Genomic DNA, 19,570 nt, shown 5'->3' with positions numbered 1-19,570 from the left:
TCTCTCCAGCAAACATTAAATAACCTCACCAACCAGTCCACCATCACTGAACCTCCCTTTTTCAGACATTCTGCATGACATCCATCCAGACCAGGTGCCTTACCTGCTTTCATCATCTTTACAACTGCCTTCACCTCATCCTTCCTTATTTCTCCTCCATTCTCCTCACTCATCACTCTCATTTTCTTCGCATTTCCCACTGCAGCTATCTTTCCTTCCCTATCCTCCTTCACATTCAGCAACTCCCTAAAATATTCTGCCCATCTTCCCCTCACTGCCATCTCTTCCATTATCATCTCTCCATCTGTACCTTTTACCTTTTCTTCCCTACTTGATTTGCCTCCTCTTCCTCTCTTAATTTCTTTCCAAAACATCTTTTTATTACTTTCAAAATTTTCTGTCATACTCCTACCCCATTTCACATCTGCTCTCCTCTTTGCCTCCTTTACCTTTTGCTTTACTTCTCTTTTCTTTTCTTTGTGCGTCTCATATGACTCCCCTGTCCTCTTTTGTAACCAATCTGTGAATGCTCGCTTCTTCTCTTCTACAACCTTCTTTGTTTCCTCATCCCACCATTCACTACCCTTTCTTCTATTTCCCCCTGTCCTTCTTGTTCCACACACCATCCTTGCACACTTTAAGACTCCCTCCTTGAACCATCCCCATTCCTCCTCCACACCCATCTCTGTTCTATCCTTTACTCCCTCCCACTCCTCCTTCAGCTTCTTTTCGTACTCCTTCTCCTTTTCCTTTTCACTCAAGGAGTTCACTCTAAGAACCTCCCTACCTTTTGTCCCTTTCCTCCTTCTCCATCTATCCTCCACTCTCAGCTTACCTTCCACCAAAAAATGATCTGATATTCCCCCACCCTCTCCCCTTAGCACATGTACATCCTTAACTCTTCCTATCATAATCCTATTTACCACTACATAATCCATTAGCGCTCTATCTACCACCCTTCCCTCCACCACCCTCTCCCATGTGTACTTATGCTTGACTTTCTTCCGAAACACTGTATTTGCTATCATCAACTCTCTTTCTAGACACATTTCCACCATCAACTCTCCACTACGATTCTTTCCTGGAACTCCACACTTCCCAACCACTCCATCGATTGGACCATTTCCCACCCTAGCATTAAGGTCTCCCAGTACTATTACATTGACATTTCTTCCTAAACCCTCTATGCACTCATTTAAATCTATCCAAAATGCCTCCCTTTCTTCCATGCTCTTCTCACTGCCCGGCCCATATGCACTTACAAAGACCCACATCTCCTTTCCCAGTTTCACCTTCATCCACATTATCCTTGAGGAAACCTCCTTCCACTCCCCTTTACCTATCTCCTCACTTACTAGAATAGCCACCCCTTCCCTCCCTCGCCCTCTCTTCACTCCTGATAACCTCCCACTTACACTCCCAAACTTACACTCACCCTTCCCTTTCAACTTAGTTTCACTCAAAGCCAACACATCCAACTTTCTTCTCACAAACATACTACCTATCTCTTCCCTTTTACTCTCATCTGTACCACATCCACGCACATTAAAAGACCCAAACCTTAGGGTGCTGGCCCGAGGCCCTCCAGCACCCCTTATGCCTTTCCTTTTCATTTTAGGAATCTGCCCCTTGGGGCTACAGGGAGAAGGATGCCTAGTCCCTCTCCCCGTCCCTTTCTTCTCGCCTCTTACGATCCAAGTGGGAAACTTGGTGGCAGTATTCTTTTCCCCATTTTTCTTCTATCCCTGTATCTTCGTTTTGGAATTTTTCCCAGTTTGCATTGCGAAAGAATGTTTTAAGTTTCTCAAAGTTTGTTTTGTTATACATAGGTCTTCCTATTCTATGTTTATCATTTTTGCTTTGGTCCATTTGTTCTTTCAATTCCATTTCTATTAGTACGTGGTCACTTTTTCCTATCGGAGTTTTATAATAAATTTTTTCAATAATCTCAGGTTCTGTCGTAAGTATTAAGTCCAATTTTGAGGGTTCTTCATTTCCTCTGTATCTAGTATTTTCTCTAATCCACTGGGTCATTGTGTATTCAATGGTCAAGTCAAGGAGTACATTGCCCCAGTGTTTCTCTCCCCCCTTCACTGTCATTTCTTCCCAGCATATTTCTTTTGAATTAAAGTCACCCATAATTACTGTATTTCCTCCATCTTTCAGCATTTCAATTAATTCATCTTTTGTATCTTCTAGTAACTCGGAATTATCCCTTTCCAACTGTAATTGATTTATTAGTTAATCAGTTGTTTATGTATATGTATAATTCAGCCAAATTTTAAGAGTCACAAGTGATCTGTGACAATGTGGAAGAAGAAAGTTATGAGTGATCAATTAATCTATTGCCCCATGTTCTGCTTGCAGAAGACCCACAGCCTTTAGGTAACTGGCAACAGCCTATGGGTGAGTCCTCAAGTCACTCAGGGAAGATATATTGTGATATTGTCTATGAATTGTTGGTGTGGGGGCACTGTAGTATAAGGTATTCTCTGTGTAGTAGTTGTATGTGGGTCAGTTTGAACCTGGCCAGGTCTTTTTTGTATTGATACTGGATGGTGCCCTGAGTGCAATTATGCCTGTGTGGTTCTTACTAGACTTTTATTTTTTGTGCTAATGTCTGGGGGTTGGTGTATTATCAAGTTTGGTGGTCTGTCTTGAAGGGCTTATTAAGTGATCTGAGGGAATGTGGGCAAAAGTAAAATTATGAGATGTACAAGGAATAAGTATGTATGTTTAATGACACAAATTTTAGGGCTCTGGTTGGAAATATCCTCTCAGACCCTCTAATGCCTTGACTTCTCACAGGATGAATATACAGAGAGGAAGATACCTAATCCCATCACTCCATCTCTGTTGTCTTTTACAACTCGCATGGCAACCATGGTGGCCGAACTCTTTCCCCTGCCAAAGGGGAAACGGGAAAATAAAAAATATACTCAAAGAAGTGGTACAGGACAGATTCAAGGGAACAGCATAATAGAGGGACAGTTGTAGTACAAACATAACATCATTCCCCCAGGAATAGAGATTTTACTCTAACACAGACAAATAGTGTGTCCATAGGGACTCCCCAAAACAGTCCCTAAAGCATTGGCTGCATACTAGCATGCAATTAATACTGTACAGTAACATGCAGTCAGTACCCCAGTAAGGGTATTTTCTGCACAAGGTGACAAGGAGGGAGGGAGTGTTGCCTTGTGAATGAATCAGCCCTGCTGCTGTGAATGTACTGTGTCTTGCTGCATTGCCTCGGGGCTGGAGACAAGGATGACCCTTCATTCATGAGGAGCTAAGATCAGAGGGAAACATTGGGTAGGAATAGGTGTGTCCCTTGGCTGGCTACCACCTATATAAGGAGGGAGGTTCCTTTGGTATATAGATAGACCAGGAATAATGATGATGGCAGATTGAATGTGAAGGATGAAAGGCTAAAAGAAGCAGCGAGTTATTAGTATTTGGGAATGCTAGTGTCATAGAATGAAGGAGCAGATGTGAAGGCCAACCATAAAGTGAGGAAAGCAAGTAGATGTACAGATACAATGAAATTTTTTATGAGAAACAAGTATTTGGGGAAGAATGCAAGCTCATAGTTGTATGAAGAGTGATTGTACACATGGCACTGTAAATAACAGACTTGGATGATAAGGCAAAAAGAAAGTCGGAATGTTTTTGTGGCAAAGAGAATTATGATGGGTGTTACAAGAGTGGATATTGAGAAATGAGGCAGAGGATATTAGGGGTGGAAGCTGTTGGCTAAATAGCTCAAAGAACAGTGAGATGATTTGGATATATAGAAAGAATAAATAATGAAAGACTCAAAAAGTGTGGAGAGCAGAAATTGATGGAGTCAGCTCAAGAGGAAGACTGAATGAGATGAATGGATAGGGTGAAATGGACTTTGGATCCACCTAAAATGTCTATCAAGCAGGGGAGAGAGAATGCATGAAGTGAAAAGAGGGAAATTTTGAATGGATGAAAGAATGCCGTAGCCCTAAGGGATGTTTTTCCCACCTGTTTCATAAATTATTTTGCATGGATGAGCCTGGTGATCACACAGTGAAGTGGTGGGGGTCAAGGAGCTGCTGGCCCAGCCCAGCCCGGCCCACTTTTGGAAGTGCTGTGGTGCCTCACTGCATTTTCCTTAGTGTGGCAGGGGGTTACCCTTCATTCACATAGTGTGGAGATGGGATGAATATTAAATGGGTACTAATTGTGTGTGAAGTAGGTGTAGGCTTTGAATTAGCCACCCCATTATAAGGAAGAGAGAGCCTATGGTATATATGTACACTTCAGTAATACTGCTTCCACTATTTCATTATATCTTGTCACCATTTTTTTTTATGTATCCACTTTTGCACTAGGGTATCAGAGTAAACTTTTGTTATTCTTCCATCTGCTCTTCTTTACCTGTTGGCTTTTTTTATCTTCACAAACTTTAGTTCCCATCCCAACCTACAGCTTTTTATGTTCTTCACTAGAGCACAATACTATTGCTAGTGTAATCTTTTTGAAACTATACTACACCTGTTGTTAGCATAATTATCATAACTTTTGCTTGAGGAAATTATTTATAGTCTTAATTACTTTTTTTTTTTTTTTCCCTCCTACAGGCAGTGTTGTATCTTCCCTGGGAGATGACAACACCTTTGAGGGAGCAACCAGTGAGCCGCTTACCAAGTTTACGAATGCTTTCACTACTCTATCAAGTATGTGCTTACTTTGAGGGACAATGATGACTGCTCAAATGTTATTAAATTATGTATCCTTAACAATTTGTTACTCATAGTCAGAAGTCATATAGAGATGTTTTTTTTTTTTTTTTTTTTTTTTTTTTTTTTTTTTTTTCCATTTCTTTTTTTCCTTCTCTTCTTTTTTCTTTTCCTCTCCCTTGTTTCTTTCCTTCTGTCCTTTTTTCCTTCCTTTCCTTTTTCCCAAAGAGATTTGTGAAAGGGTCTTGAGGACTGTTAGAAATTGAGGAAAAAATATTATCAGGAAAGTTTATATATGGATTTATATGGATTTTATCAATGTAGACAGAGTTTTCTCAAATCTTATGTTAATTTTGTTTCCTAGCATCACGCCAACAAGGCAGACAGCATCCTCATCCAAGGTGTTGATATAAGAAAAGGTTTCTATGTCCTCAATCCTGGTAATGATCTACCAAAGACACAAGAACGACTGCAAGGAGTGTTAAAGGAAAAGAAATGGGAAGGAATTTTGCAGAGGCAGCCAACTCATAATGAGTTTAAAGAAGCTTTGTCACATAAAGATGTGTTTGTGTATGTGTTATGTTTCTATTTTCTTACCTTACATTTCAATTACTTGTGCATATACATAGATTAACAAGGGAGGTCTGGGGTAATGGCTGTATGTTATTGTAGAGTTAGAAGCTGCTCAATAGTATACAGGTGATACTTTAGGGTCTATATAGGGTACCCCAACAGACCAGAGCCACACATCATTTTGTCTGTGATGGAGGAAATCTCCATTCATAGAGAAATTATGTTACTTGATTATAGTGCAACTGTCCCTCCATTATACTGTCATGTACCACTTCTCTGAATAACCATTTCCTTTTTTGCTGAACTCTGGGGTAGCAGAGAAAGAATACTGCTACTTAGTGTTCATACTTGAGTTGTAAAAGGCAAAAAAAAAAAAAAACTAGGCATCCTATTCTCTATAGCCTCAAAGGAGACATTCCTAAAAAAAAGTAAAGGCATAAGAGTCTGGGAGTTTTCCAACCAGAACCCAAAGGTTTGGGTCTTTTCTTGTGCATGGATATGGTACAGATGAGAGTAAAAGGGAAGAGATAGGCAATTTGTTTGTGAGAAGAAAGATGGATATGTTGGCCCTTGTGGTGGGTGCAAAAGAATACTGCCACCAAGTATTTCCACTTGAGTCGTAAAAGGTGACAAAAAAGGGATGGTATTAGGAGTCCTACTACCTGTAGCCCCAAAAGGGGACATTCCTAAAAAAGAAAGTAAAGACATAAGAGGGTCTGGGAGCTTTCCAACCAGTACCCTAAGGTTTTGGTCTTTTAATGTGCGTGAATGTGGTACAGATGATAGTAAAAGGGAAGAGATAGGCAGTATGTTTGTGAGAAGAAAGATGGATGTACTGGCTTTGAGTGAAAATAAAATGAAAGGAAAGGGCAACTGTGAGTTTGGGAGTGTAGCTGGGAGGTACTCAGAAGTGAAGAGGGGACGAGGGAGAGAAGGGGTGGTTATACTGGTAAGTGAAGAGATAAGTAAGTGAGTAGTGGAGTGGAAGGAGGTGTCATCAAGGTTGATGAGGATGAAGGTTAAGCTGGGAAAGGAGATGTGGGTTTTTGTAAGTGCGTATGGGCCTGGTAGTAAGAAGAGCGGAGAGGAAAGGGAGGCATTTTGGGTAGATATAAATGAGTGCATAGAGGGACTAGGGAGAAATGTCAATGTAATTGTATTGGGAGACCTAAATGCTAGGGTAGGAAATTAACCAATTGACGGAGTGATTGGGAAGTATGGAGTTCCAGGTAAAAATTGTAGTGGAGAAATGATGGTGGAGATGTGTCTTGAAAGAGAGTTGATGATAGCAAATACAGTGTTTAAGAAGAAAGTCCAGCATAATTACACATGGGAGAGGGTGGTGAATGGAAGGGTGGCAGATAAAGCATTAATGGACTATATAATGGTAACCAGGAGTATGGTAGGAAGAGTTAAGGATGTACATGTTCTAAGGGGAGAGATTGGGGGAATATCAGATCATTTTCTGGTGGAAGGTAAATTGAGAGTGGCGAATAGGTGGAGAAAGAGGAAAAGGGCAGAAGGTAGGGAGATACTTAGAGTGAACTGTTTAAATGAGGAAAAAAAGGAGAATGAGTATAAGAAGAAGTTGAGAGAGTAAAGGATAGAGTAGAACTAGGAGTGGAGGAGGAATGGGGATGGTTCAAGGAGGGAGTCATAAGGTGTGCAAAGATGGTGTGTGGAACAAGGAGGGCGGGAGGAAATAGAAGGAAGGGTAGTGAGTGGTGGGATGAGGAAGCAAAGAAGGGTGTAAAAGAGAAGAAGCAGGCATTCATAGATTGGCTACAAATTAGGACAAAGGAATCGTATGAGAGGTACAAAGTAAAGAGAAAGGAAGTTAGGTATAAGATAAAGGAAGCAAAGAGGAGAGCAGATGTGAAATGGGGTAAGAGTATGACAAAATTTTGAAAGTAATAAAAAGATGTTTTGGAAGGAAATTAAAAGAGGAAGAGGAGGTGAATCAAGTAGAGAAGAAAAGGTAAAAGGTGCAGATGGAGAGATGATAATGGAAGAGAAGGGAGTGAGAAGGTGGGCAGAGTATTTTAGGGAGTTGCTAAATGTGAAGGATGATAGGGAGGGAAAGGTAGTTGCAGTGGGAAGTGCTAAGAAAATGAGAGTGATGAGTGAGGAAAATGGAGGAGAAATAGGGAAGGATGAAGTGAAAGCAGCTGTTAAGATGAGAGCAAGTAAGGCACCTGGTCTGGATGGATGCCATGCAGAATGTCTGAAGAAAGGAGGTACAGTTATGATGGACTGGCTGGTGAGGTTATTTAATGTTTGTTTAAGAGAGGGTAGAGTGCCAGAGGACTGGAGGAGTGCCTGTATAGTTCTGCTTTACAAGGGAAAGGGGGACAAGTGTGAGTGAAGTAGTTACAGAGGGATCAGCTTGTTGAGTGTAGTTGGGAAGGCTTATGGGGTGGTCTTGATTGAGAGTATTAGGAGAGGAACAGAGGGAATAATTGGTGAGGAGCAGTGTGGTTTTAGGACAGGTAGGGTATGTGTAGATCAGATTTTTGTGGTAAGACAGATATGTGAGAAAGTTATAGGAAAAGGTAAGGATGTCTTTTGGGCTTTTATGGATCTGGAAAAGGCTTATGACAGGGTAGACAGGAAGGCACTGTGGGAGGTACTGCAGATATATGGGATAGGAGGAAAGGTTCTCGGAGCTGTCAAGAGTTTTTATGAGAGTAGTAGAGCTTACGTGAGGATTAGAAATGGAACATAACATAAGAATAAAGGAGACTGCAAGAGACCATAAGGCCTACACTAGGCAGCTCCGAATCCATCACCACCTGTCGTCCCCATCCATAAAGTTGTCTAATCGTTTTTTAAAACAACTGATAGTTTCAGCGCTTACTACATGGTTACTAAGTTTATTCCATTCATCGACCACCCTATTAGTAAACCAATTCTTGCCTATTTCCTTCTTAAAGAGAGAGTGAATGGTTTGAGGTAAACGTGGGACTTTGTCAGGGGTATGTTATGTCGCCCTGGCTGTTCAATCTTTACATGGATGGGGTGGTGCGAGAGGTGAATGCAAGGGTAGTGGGTCAGGGGTTGGAGATGTTTAAAGAAAATGGAGAAAAATGGGAGGTGAGCCAGCTGTTGCTTGCTGACGACACTGTGCTTGTAGCAGGATCAAAGGAGGGATTGAGGAAGTTAGTGACAGAGTTTGAGGTGTGTGAAAGAAGGAAGCTGAAGATGAATGTGGGCAAAAGTAAGGTGATGAGATGTACAAGGGGAGAGAGTGACAGCAGGCTGGAAGTGAGCATTAAGGGTGAGAAACTGGAGGAAGTGGATAGTTTCAGATACTTGGGTGTGAATGTGACAGGAAAGGGAGTAGTGGTGGAGGTAGAATGTAGATTGAGAGAAGTGAGTAAATGCCTTGGTGGATTAAAAAGTGTAATGAGAAATAGACATCTGGGAATGGATGCTAAGAGGAGGTTATATGAAGGAGCGATTGTGCCAACAGCAATGTACGGGGCAGAAACATGGAACATGAGAGAGGAAGAGAGAAGGAGTTTGAATGTATTTGAGATGAAATGTCTGAGAAGTATGATAGGGGTTACTAGACTAGATAGAGTGAGAAATGAGGTGAGGAGGAGAATGGGGGTGGAAAGGGAGTGGGAGATAGGGTTGATGAAAGAGTATTAGGATGGTTTGGACACATGGAAAGAATGAGTGAAGAAAGATTAGTAAAAGAAGTGTGGAAGGTGGAGGTGGAAGGAGTGAATATGAGGGGGCGTCCTAGGATGAGATGGATGGATGGGGTGAAAGGGGCATTACAAAAGAGAGGAATGTCTGTAGAGGAAGGACTGGAGAGGACAGAAGATAGGGGTGAATGGAGAAGGGTTTTGTATAGATGATGCTGTGATGCATGAGGGGGAGTGGGTGGGAGATGGGGGGTGAGGAAGTATGTATGAGAAAAAAATTTGACACAGCCCGAAGGGATTTCTCCCCGTCTTCTCCTTTTCTGCATGAGGGGATGGAGAGAGGGGGTCACCGAATTTATGAAGCGGCCTTGCTGTGGATGTGCTGTGTCTTGCGACACTGCTTCTGACTCAGGGCAGTGGACAGGATACAGGGATGACCCGTCTTCCAGGAGGTGCCAAGATAGGAGGAGGGTGGATGGGAGTGGAATATATGGGAAATGAAATGGGTGGGAGTGATTTCTATGCCTTTTTCTTTTTGGCTACACCCCGTGTAAGGGGGAAAAAGCCTTTGGTATATGTATGTATGTAAGTTGAAAGAGATGGGAGAGTTTGAGTTTGGGAGAGTATGTGCCTTTTTGACTTGGATCCCTTGTAAGAGGGAAAAATCCTTGGTATATAGATAGATTTTTTTATTATTATTATTGTCAGTTGTCAGAATGGTAGGTCGCACTGCTAAATTGAACTATAGAGCTGAGAGAAATAAATATTTTTAAAAACAAAGAAAATAAGTCTCACAAAGGTTAAGGATAATAATAAGAAATTTCAGAAATCAAAAATAGATTCAAACCTCTAAAAACTAATGAGGACACTGTGAAAGATATGAATTTGAATTTTGTGAATATCATTAGGGAATTGGCAGAGGAAGTACAAAAAATATTAGAGAAAACAAATACTCCAAAGCTACAAATGTCCTAATTAAAAGAAAGACCATGCAGATTAAAAGTAGGAGAGATAAAATAGAATAGAACTAAAGCTCATCAACAAAAGGCAGAGAACAGAAAAAAGAAAGAGGAACATGGATGAAATAGAGGAAACCATTAAGAAAGGTACAAATATATACCAAAGGCTTTTTCCCCCTTATAAGGGAGGTAGCCAAAAAACAAAGGCATAAAATCCACTCCCACCTATTCTGTCCCCACGTACTCCCCTCCCATCCACCCCTTTCCTTCCCTTTTATCTTGGCTCCTCCTGGATGATGGGTCATCATGCAGAAATGGAGAAGGAGAGAAAGCCCTTCAGGCTGCATCAATTTATTTTTTACACATACTCCCTCACCCCCCATCCCCCACCCATTTGGGAATGGATGCTAAGAGGAGATTGTATGAAGAAGTAATTGTGGTGACAGCACTGTATGGGACAGAAACATGGAACATAAGAGAGGAAGAAAGGAGGAGTTTGATTGTTTGAGATGAGGTGCTTGAGAAGTATGATAGGGGTTACTAGGCTGGATAGAGTGAAAAATAAGGAAGCAAGGAGGAGAATGGGGATGGAAAGGGAGTTGGGAGATAGGGTTGATGAAAGAGTATTGGGATGGTTTGGACACATGGAAAGAATGAGTGAAGAAAGATTAGTAAAAGAAGTGTGGAAGGAGTGAACATGAGGGGGGAACTGGAGATGACATGGATGGATGGGGTAAAAGGGGTATTGGGAAAGAGGGGAATGTCTGTTGAGGAAGGATAGGAGAAGACAAAAGATAGGGGTGAGTGAAGAATGGTTGTATATGGATGATGCTGTGATACATGGAAGGGAGTGGGTGGGGGATGGGGGTGAAGGAATATTTGTGAATGAGGGGGCGATGAGTGGAAGTGGAGTGGATGTGGGGATGGAATGGGTGGGACTGGATTTTATGACTTTGTTTTATGGCTACCTCCCTCCCTTGTAAGGGGGGAAATGGCCATGGGTATATGTATGTATGTATTATTGTTATTATTTATTCATTTTATTATTATTATTTTTTTTTTCTTCTTCTTTTTCAGATATATTGGTCATGGTTCTGGAAGCAAATACCTGCCTGGTGAACTGCTAGAAGCTCTGAACTGCCGTAGTCTTACTTTGTTATTTGGATGCTCTTCAGTTCACTTAACAGAGAGGGGTGAAATACCAGACCCATGGGGTGTTGTTTTGAACTACCTCATTGCAAGCTGGTGAGTGTAGAATATTTCCATAGTGCTGTGTTGCAAAAGGTTGAAATCAAAGCTCAAGAGCTGGCTATAAAAGTTAAATCACTAGAGTCAAGAAATATTTTGTATGGTTCCTTCACATTACCATGACAACCATTTTCATATTAGAGAACTGTGAAAATTGAATTGGTGAAATGCCTCAAAGAATAAACATTTTATTACAGTTAATTTTACTTTAGGGATTTCTCCCTGTCCTCTTCATTTTCTGCATGAGGGAATGGAAATTAGGGTCACCAATTAAGGGAAGAGGCCTTGCTGTGGATGCACTGCTGTGTCTTGCTGGCTGGATTGTTTCTGACCCCAACCCCCCAACCCCATCCCTTGGCAATGGGCAGGAGACCAGAGGGATGACTCTTTATCCTTGGGGAGCTCAGACAAGAAGGCAACAAGGGTGGTGGATGGGAGTGGAATGGGTGCATGGCTTTGATTTGGCTACCTCCCTTATTAGGTGTAAAAAGCCCTTGGTATATAGATAGATAAAATTTTGTTTCATATCTGGAAGATCATGTATGCAGGATCTTTTAAACTTTAACTCAAGAATGATTGGTATGCTGCAAGAGAGAGGTCTGGTTGGACTGTGTGTACTGAGATAGAGGCTTTTGATAAAGTATGTACTTCAGAAAAGAGAAGTAAAGAAAAAGGTAAAGGAGGCAAAGAGGAGAGCAGATGTAAAATGGGGTAAGAGTATGACAGAAAATTTTGAAAGTAATAAAAATATGTTTTGGAAAGAAATTAAGAGAGGAAGAGGAGGTGAATCAAGTAGAGAAGAAAAGGTAAAAGGTGCAGATGGAGAGATGATAATGGAGGAGAAGGCAGTAAAGGGAAGATGGGCAGAATATTTTAGGGAGTTGCTAAATGTGAAGGAGGATAGGGAGGGAAAGATAGCTGCAGTGGGAAATGCTAAGAAAATGACCGTGATGAGTGAGGAAAATGGAGGAGAAATAAGGAAGGATGAAGTGAAGGCAGTTGTTAAGATGATGAAAGCAGGTAAGGCACCTGGTCTGGATGGATGCCATGCAGAATGTCTTAAAAAAGGAGGTACAGTGATGGTGGACTGGTTGGTGAGGTTATTAATGTTTGCTGGAGAGAAGGTAGAGTGCTGGAGGACTGGAGGAGTGCTTGTATAGTTCCACTTTACAAGGGAAAAGGGGACAAGTGTGAATGTAGTAGTTTCAGAGGGATTAGCTTGTTAAGTGTAGTTGGGAAGGCTTATAGGAGGATCTTGATTGAGAGGATTAGGAGAGGAGCAGAGGGAGTAATTGGTGAGGAACAGTGTGGATTTAGGACAGGTAGAGGTTGTGTAGATCAGATTTTTGTGGTTAGACAGATATGTGAGAAAGCTATAGGAAAGGGGAAGGATGTTTTTTGGGCCTTTATGGATCTGGAAAAGGCTTACGACAGGGTAGACAGAAAGGCACTGTGGGAGGTTATGCGGATATACAGGATAGGAGGAAAGCTTCTCGGAGCTGTCAAGAGTTTTTATGAGAGTAGTATAGCTTGTGTCAGGATTAGAAATGGAGAGAGTGAGTGGTTTGAGGTAAAGGTGGGACTTCGTCAAGGATACGTTATGTCACCCTGGCTGTTCAACTTATACATGGATGGGGTAGTGCGAGAGGTAAATGGAAGGGTAGTGGGTCAGGGATTGGAGATGGTTAAAGAAAATGGAGAAAAGTGGGAGGTGAGCCAGCTGTTGTTTGTGGACGACACTGTGCTTGTGGCAGGATCGGAGGAGGGATTGAGGAAGCTGGTGACAGAGTTTGGGAGAGTGTGTGATAGAAGAAAGCTGAAGATAAATGTGGGTAAAAGTAAGGTGATGAGATGTACAAGGGGTGAAAGTGGCAGTAATCTGGAAGTGAGCATTAAGGGAGAGCAACTGGAGGAAGTGGATAGTTTTAGATACTTGGGTGCAAATGTGGCAGGAAAAGGTGGAGTGAAGGTGGAGGTACAATGTAGATTGAGAGAAGCGAGTAAATGCCTTGGTGGATTAAAAAGTGTAATGAGAAATAGAAATTTGGGAATGGATGCTAAGAGGAGACTGTATGAAGGAGTGATTGTGCCAACATTACTGTATGGAGCAGAAACATGGAACATAAGAGAGGAAGAGAGAAGGAGTTTGAATGTGTTTGAGATGAAGTGTCTGAGAAGTATGATGGGGGTTACTAGGCTAGATAGAGTGAGAAATGAGGAGGTGAGGAGGAGAACAGGGGTGGAAAGGGAGTTGGGAGATAGGGTTGATGAAAGAGTATTAGGATGGTTTGGACACATGGAAAGAATGAGTGAAGAAAGACTAGTAAAGGAGGTATGGAAGGCGGATGTGGAGGGAGTGAACATGAGGGGACGTCCTAGGATGAGGTGGATGGATGGGGTGAAGGGGGCTTTGGGGAAGAGGGGAATGTCTGTTGAGGAAGGACGGGAGAGGACAGAAGACAGGGGTGAATGGAGAATGGTTGTATATGGAAGATGCTGTGATGCATGAGGTGGAATGGACAGGGGGATGGGGGGTGAGGTAGTGTGTGTGAGCAAAATTTTGACGCAGCCCGAAGGGATTTCTCCCCGTCCTCTCCTTTATATGGGGTGACGGAGAGGGGGGGGTCGCCGATTTAATGAAGCGGCCTTGCTGTGGATGTGCTGTGTCTTGCGACATTGCTTCTGACCCAGGGCAGTGGACAGGGTGCAGGGATGACCCGTCATCTAGGAGGTGCTAAGATGGGAGGGAGGGTGGAGGGGTGTGGAGTGTTTTCAGGGATGGAATGGGTGGGAATGATTTTATGCCCTTTCCTTTTTAGCTACCTCCCTAGTAAGGGGGAAAAAGCCTTGGTATATGTATGTATGTATGTACTTCAGAACTGACTGAAAACTGGAACTTATTGGAGGACTAAGAATTAAACTTTTTGAATGGATGAAAGGTTTCATAAAGGGCAGGTATATCAGAATCTGGTCAATGTTGTGAACACCCCCATAAGGAGGCTGGGGAGGTCCCCCTTACATAGGATATTGTAGATACAAATACCAAGGGCTTTCTCCTCCTTACAAAGGAGACAGCCAAAGTTAAAGGCAGAAATCCACTCCAATTCACTACCCCTACCCTGCTTTTTTCTTGGCTCCTGGATGATGGGTCACTCCCTCCACATCTGCCTTCCATACCTCTTTTGCTAGTCTTTCTTCACTCATTCTTTCCATGTGTCCAAACCATCCTAATACTCTTTCATCAACCCATCTCCCAACTCCCTTTCCACCCCTGTTCTCCTCACCTCCTCATTTCTCACTCAGTCTAGCCTAGTAACCCCCATCATACATCTCAGACACCTCATCTCAAACACATTCAAACTCCTTCTCTCTTCCTCTCTTATGTTCCATGTGTCTGCCCCATACAGTGCTGTTGGCACAATCACTCCTTCATACAATCTCCTCTTAGCATCCATGCCCAAATGTCTATTCCTCATTACAATTTTTAATCCACCAAGGCATTTACTCGCTTCTCTCAATCTACATTGTACCTCCACCTTCACTCCACCTTTTCCTGCCACATTTGCACCCAAGTATCTAAAACTATCCACTTCCTCCACTGTTGTTTGTGGATGACACTGCGCTTGTGGCAGGATTGGAGGAGGTATTGAGGAAGTTGGTGACAGAGTTTGGGAGAGTGTGTGAAAAAAGAAAGCTGAAGATAAATGTGGGTAAAAGTAAGGTGATGAGATGTACAAGGGGTGAAAGTGGCAGCAGACTGGAAGTGAGAATTAAGGGAGAGTGACTGGAGGAAGTGGTTAGTTTTAGACACATTTAACAACTCCCTAAAATACTCTGCCCATCTTCCTCTTACTGCTGTCTCTTCCATTATCATCTCTCCATCTGCACCTTTTACCTTTTCTTCTATACTTGATTTGCCTCCCCTTCTTCTCTTAATTTCCTTTCAAAACATCCTTTTATTACATAGATACATACATAGATACAGACATATACCAAAGGCTTTTTTCCCCCTTATAAAGGTGGTAGTCAAAAAGCAAAGGCATAAAAACCACTCCCACCTATTCTATCCCTATCATACTTCACTGCCCTACCTCTCATCTTGGCACCCCCTGGATGATGGGTCATCCCTGCATCTCGTCCACTGCCCTGGGTCAGAAGCAGTGTTGCAAGACACAGCACATCCACAGCAAGGCTGCTTTGATAAATCGGCGAGTCCCCCTCTCCGTACCCCCATGCAGAAAAAGAGAAGACGGGGAGAAATCCCTTCGGACTGTGTCAATTTTTCTCACACATACTACCTCACCCCCCATCCCCCCACCCATTCCACCTCATGCATCACAGCATCATCCATATATAACCATTCTCCATCCACCCCTGTCTTCTGTCCTCTCCCGTCCTTCCTCAACAGACATTTTCCTCTTCCCCAAAGACCTTTCACCCCATCCATCCATCACATCCTAGGTCGACCTTTCATGTTCACTCTTTCCACCTTTGCCTTCCACACCTCCTTTACTAGTTTTTTCACTCATTGTTTCCATGTGTCCAAACCATCCCAATACTCTTTCAACAACCCTATCTCCCAACTTCTTTTCCACCCCGTTCTCCTCCTCACTGCCTCATTTCTCACTCAGTCTAGCCTAGTAACCCCTACCATACTTCTCAGGCACCTCATCTCAAGTACATTCAAACTCCTCTCTTCCTCTCTTATGTTCCATGTTTCTGCTCCATACAGTGCTGTCGGCGCAATCACTCCTTCATACAATCTCCTCTTAGCATCCATTCCCAAATGTCTATTTCTCATTACACTTTTTAATCCACTGAGGCATTTACTTGCTTTTCTCAATCTACATTTTACCTCCACCTCCATTCCTCCCTTTCCTGCTACATTCACACCCATGTATCTAAAACTATCTGTTTCCTCCAATCTCTCTCCCTTAATACTCACTTCCAGTCTGCTGCCACTTTCTCCCCTTGTATATCTCATCACCTTACTTTTACCCACATTTATCTTCAACTTCCTCCTTTTGCACACCTTCCCAAACTGTATCACTAACTTCCTCAATCCCTCCTCTGATCCTGCTACAAGTGCAGTGCTGTTAGCAAACAACAGCTGGCTTATCTCCCACTTTTCTACATTTTCTTTAACCATCTCTTATCCCTGATGCACTACCCTTGCATTTGCCTCTTGTACCACCGCATCCATGTATAAATTGAACAGCCAGGGCGACATAACACATCCCCGACGAAGTCCCACCTTTAACTCAAACCACTCATTCTCTTCATATGTAATCCTGACACACACACTTCTACTCTCATAAAAACTCTTGACTGCTCCTAACAGCTTTCCTCCTATCCCATATATCTCCAATACCTCCCATAATGCCTTCCTGTCTACCCTGTCATAAGCCTTATCCAGATCCATAAAAGCCCAAAAAACATCCTTACCTTTTCCTATAGCTTTCTCACATATGTCTTATCACAAAAATCTGATCTTTGCAACCCCTACATGTCCTAAATCCACACTGTTCCTCACCAATCACTCCCTCTGTTCCTCTCCTAATCCTCTCAATCAAGATCCTACCATAAGCCTTCCCAACTACACTTAACAAGCTGATCCCTCTGAAACTACTACACTCACACTTGTCCCCTATACCCTTGTAAAGTGGAATTATACCTCCTTTAGCTGAAAGTTAGATTTACATGTTACTTTTGCTTTCTTAATTTAGAAATAATTTGCACATAGTGTTTGCATGTCGATTGTCTTCTCACTTTATGGTTTGATTGAGAGCCACATGTTGCCAAAAACTCATTTGTAATGATTTGAAAATTAACCTCAATTTCTTTTTTGTATTTCTTTATCAAAAATGTGAAATTTGTCTATATGTATATATATATATATATATATATATATATATACATATATACATACATACATACATATATACATAAATAATATAATATATATATATATATATTTTTTTTTCAGTCCATGTGTGGTGGGTATGCTGTGGGATGTAACAGACAAGGAAGTTGATCGCATCACTGAAGCAATATTACGTTTTCTGGAAGGGCAGGAGGTGCCTGATTACAAACCGTCAGAGCACCCAACATCAAACATTCCCCTCCTTGTGGCACAAGCAAGGAATGTGGCCAGGCATTATTTGATGGCATGTGCACCCATTGTATATGGACTACCTTTACATACACTTGCTAACTAACTATTATAAGTTTGTTATTAACCTATTGAGGATTGTTGCTGCCTTTAAGATATTTATTTTGACAAGAGCCAGATGATTTTATTTATTTAGAGAAATCTTCAATCCTCAAAAAAGGTTAGAAATTAGCTCAATCTATTGGGGAGTGTTGTTCCTTTAGAACAATTTCATTTGGTCAAATGTACAATTGTTTTTATGTAGATGGAATAAAACTTCCATTCTTGAAAGGGTTACACCATGTAAAAATTTTTTTTATCAAAGTATTTTAAGATATCAGATCTCTGACAGTGATCATAAATGTACTGTATGGTATTTAGCTAGTCATTTAACTAATTTTGATACATACCTACATATACCAAGGGCTTTTTCACCTTGCAAGGGAGGTAGCTAAAGTCAAAGGCATAGATCCACTCCCACTCATTTCATACCCACACATTCCACTCCCATCATCACTAATTTTTATACAAGAAAATAATTCAAGCAAATGGAAATGAGTTTCATTACATTATATTACTGTATATATCAAACACCCAACTCCATAAAAGGTGTGAGTCAGCACCTTCCTACATCAAATAAAACCCATTCAAACACCCCTCCAATCTCAGCTCAAAAATGAAGGTTTACTCTCAATTCTGCCACATTGTTTAGGCAATGACCAATCCAGCAGGGCACACATCAGGGCACAACAGCTGAAGCTGGTTTATTGACTCCTCCCAGTTCACTATGTGGTGATCAGGTGTGAAGAATATATCTCTGGGCCGTATCATCCCTTCCTCAATTCAGTCTCTCTCCATTCACCATAATTTTTTGCATCCTATTCCCTGCTTGACAGACATCCTGTGTGTGTCCAATGCACTTCATCCCACCCATACATCTCATTCTCAGTCTTTAGCTCATTCTGGTTTCCAAACTCCTTTTAACTAGTATTTTCTTGTTCCCCCTCTCTGTCCCCTCATGCAGAAAAAGAGATGGGGAGAAATCCCTTCGAGCTGCATCAAAATATCATTTACACATACTCCATAAACCCCCATTCCCTACCCACCCCCTTCCATGCATCACATCATCATCCATACACAACCATTCTCCACTTGCCCTTATTTTCTGTCTTCCCCCATCCTTCCTCAATAGACATTTCCCTCTTTCCCAAAAGGGGCATTGGGAGAGAGGGAAATGTCTGTTGAGGAAGGAAGGAAGAAGTCAGCATAGGGGTGAGTGGAGAATGGTTTTGTATGGATGATGATGTGATGCATGGAAGGAGTGAGTGGGGGGATGGGTGGTTGAGTAAGGGAATATGTGTAAAGGATATTTTAATGCAGCATGAAAGGATTTCTTCCCATCTTCTCTTTTTCTCTATGAGGGGATGGAGAGAGGGGGGTCACTGATTAAATGAAACAGCCTTGCTGTGGATGTGCTGTGTCTTGCTGCATTTCTTCTGACCCAAGGCAGTGGGCAAGATGCAAGGATGACCCATCATCCAGGAGGAGCCAAAAAAAGAGGGAGTGAGGGGTAGTGAATGGGAGTGGAGTATATAGAGATGAAATGGATGGGAGTAGATTTATGCCTTTTGACTTTGGCTACTTCCTTGTAAGGGGGAAAAAGCCCTTGGTATGTGTATTTTCTAATTCATTCTTTCATATGCACAATATACCTTAACATTCCCTGTTCTGGCCAATCTGATAGCTCCCTTCCTGTCTTTGTTCTATGCCTGACCTCCACCTTTCTTACTCTTATTCATTCTTGCGACACTGCCTCTGATCCAGGGCAGTGGACAAGATGCAGGGATGACCCATCATCCAGGAGGTGCCCAGATAAGAGGGAGGGTGGAGGGGAGTGGAGTGTATTCGGGATGGAATAGGTGGGAATGGTTATTATGCCTTTCTCTTTTTGGCTACCTCCCTTGTAAGGGGGAAAAAGCCTTTGGTATATGTATGTATTGTATTCATTCTTCAAGCACCTGCCATATTTCTCAAAAATATATTTCATACTGAAAGCAGGCAAAAAAAATGTATTTCCAGAGGCTACAGAAAAAAATACATCCTGAACTACACACCAGAGATAGCCTCCCTAATAAAAAAAGAAATTAAGACCTGAATCCAACAGAAATCAAAGAGCAGCCACAACTGATTAGAGACACCACAGAAACAGAGAACAAAATTAAAAACTGGGGAAACAGAGTATCCATATGGTAAAAAAAAAAAAAAATAAAGGAA

General features: G+C 41.9%; 1 protein-coding gene across 2 annotated transcripts in view; it reads left to right on the top strand.

Moving 5' to 3' along the window:
• Nucleotides 1-18,544, top strand: part of Sse (extra spindle pole bodies like 1, separase) — a 108,786-nt gene extending 90,242 nt beyond the window's left edge. Inside the window, exons 9-12 of one of the 2 annotated variants that reach the window (XM_076192047.1) lie at nt 4,614-4,709; nt 5,077-5,282; nt 10,975-11,142; nt 17,132-18,544. In XM_076192047.1, the coding sequence (XP_076048162.1) occupies nt 4,614-4,709; nt 5,077-5,282; nt 10,975-11,142; nt 17,132-17,363 (702 nt within the window). In that variant the 3' untranslated portion in view covers nt 17,364-18,544. The remainder of the gene's footprint in view (nt 1-4,613; nt 4,710-5,076; nt 5,283-10,974; nt 11,143-17,131) is intronic. The other variant, XM_076192046.1, reaches the window with a different exon arrangement.
• Nucleotides 18,545-19,570: the final 1,026 nt, after the last annotated feature.

Source organism: Oratosquilla oratoria, chromosome 10 (assembly GCF_046742065.1).
Source record: "Oratosquilla oratoria isolate Oo_2021 chromosome 10, ASM4674206v1, whole genome shotgun sequence".
Lineage (NCBI taxonomy): Eukaryota > Metazoa > Arthropoda > Malacostraca > Stomatopoda > Squillidae > Oratosquilla > Oratosquilla oratoria.
The sequence above is the reverse complement of the archived record's forward strand: the minus strand, read 5'-3'. Positions and strand labels throughout refer to the sequence as shown.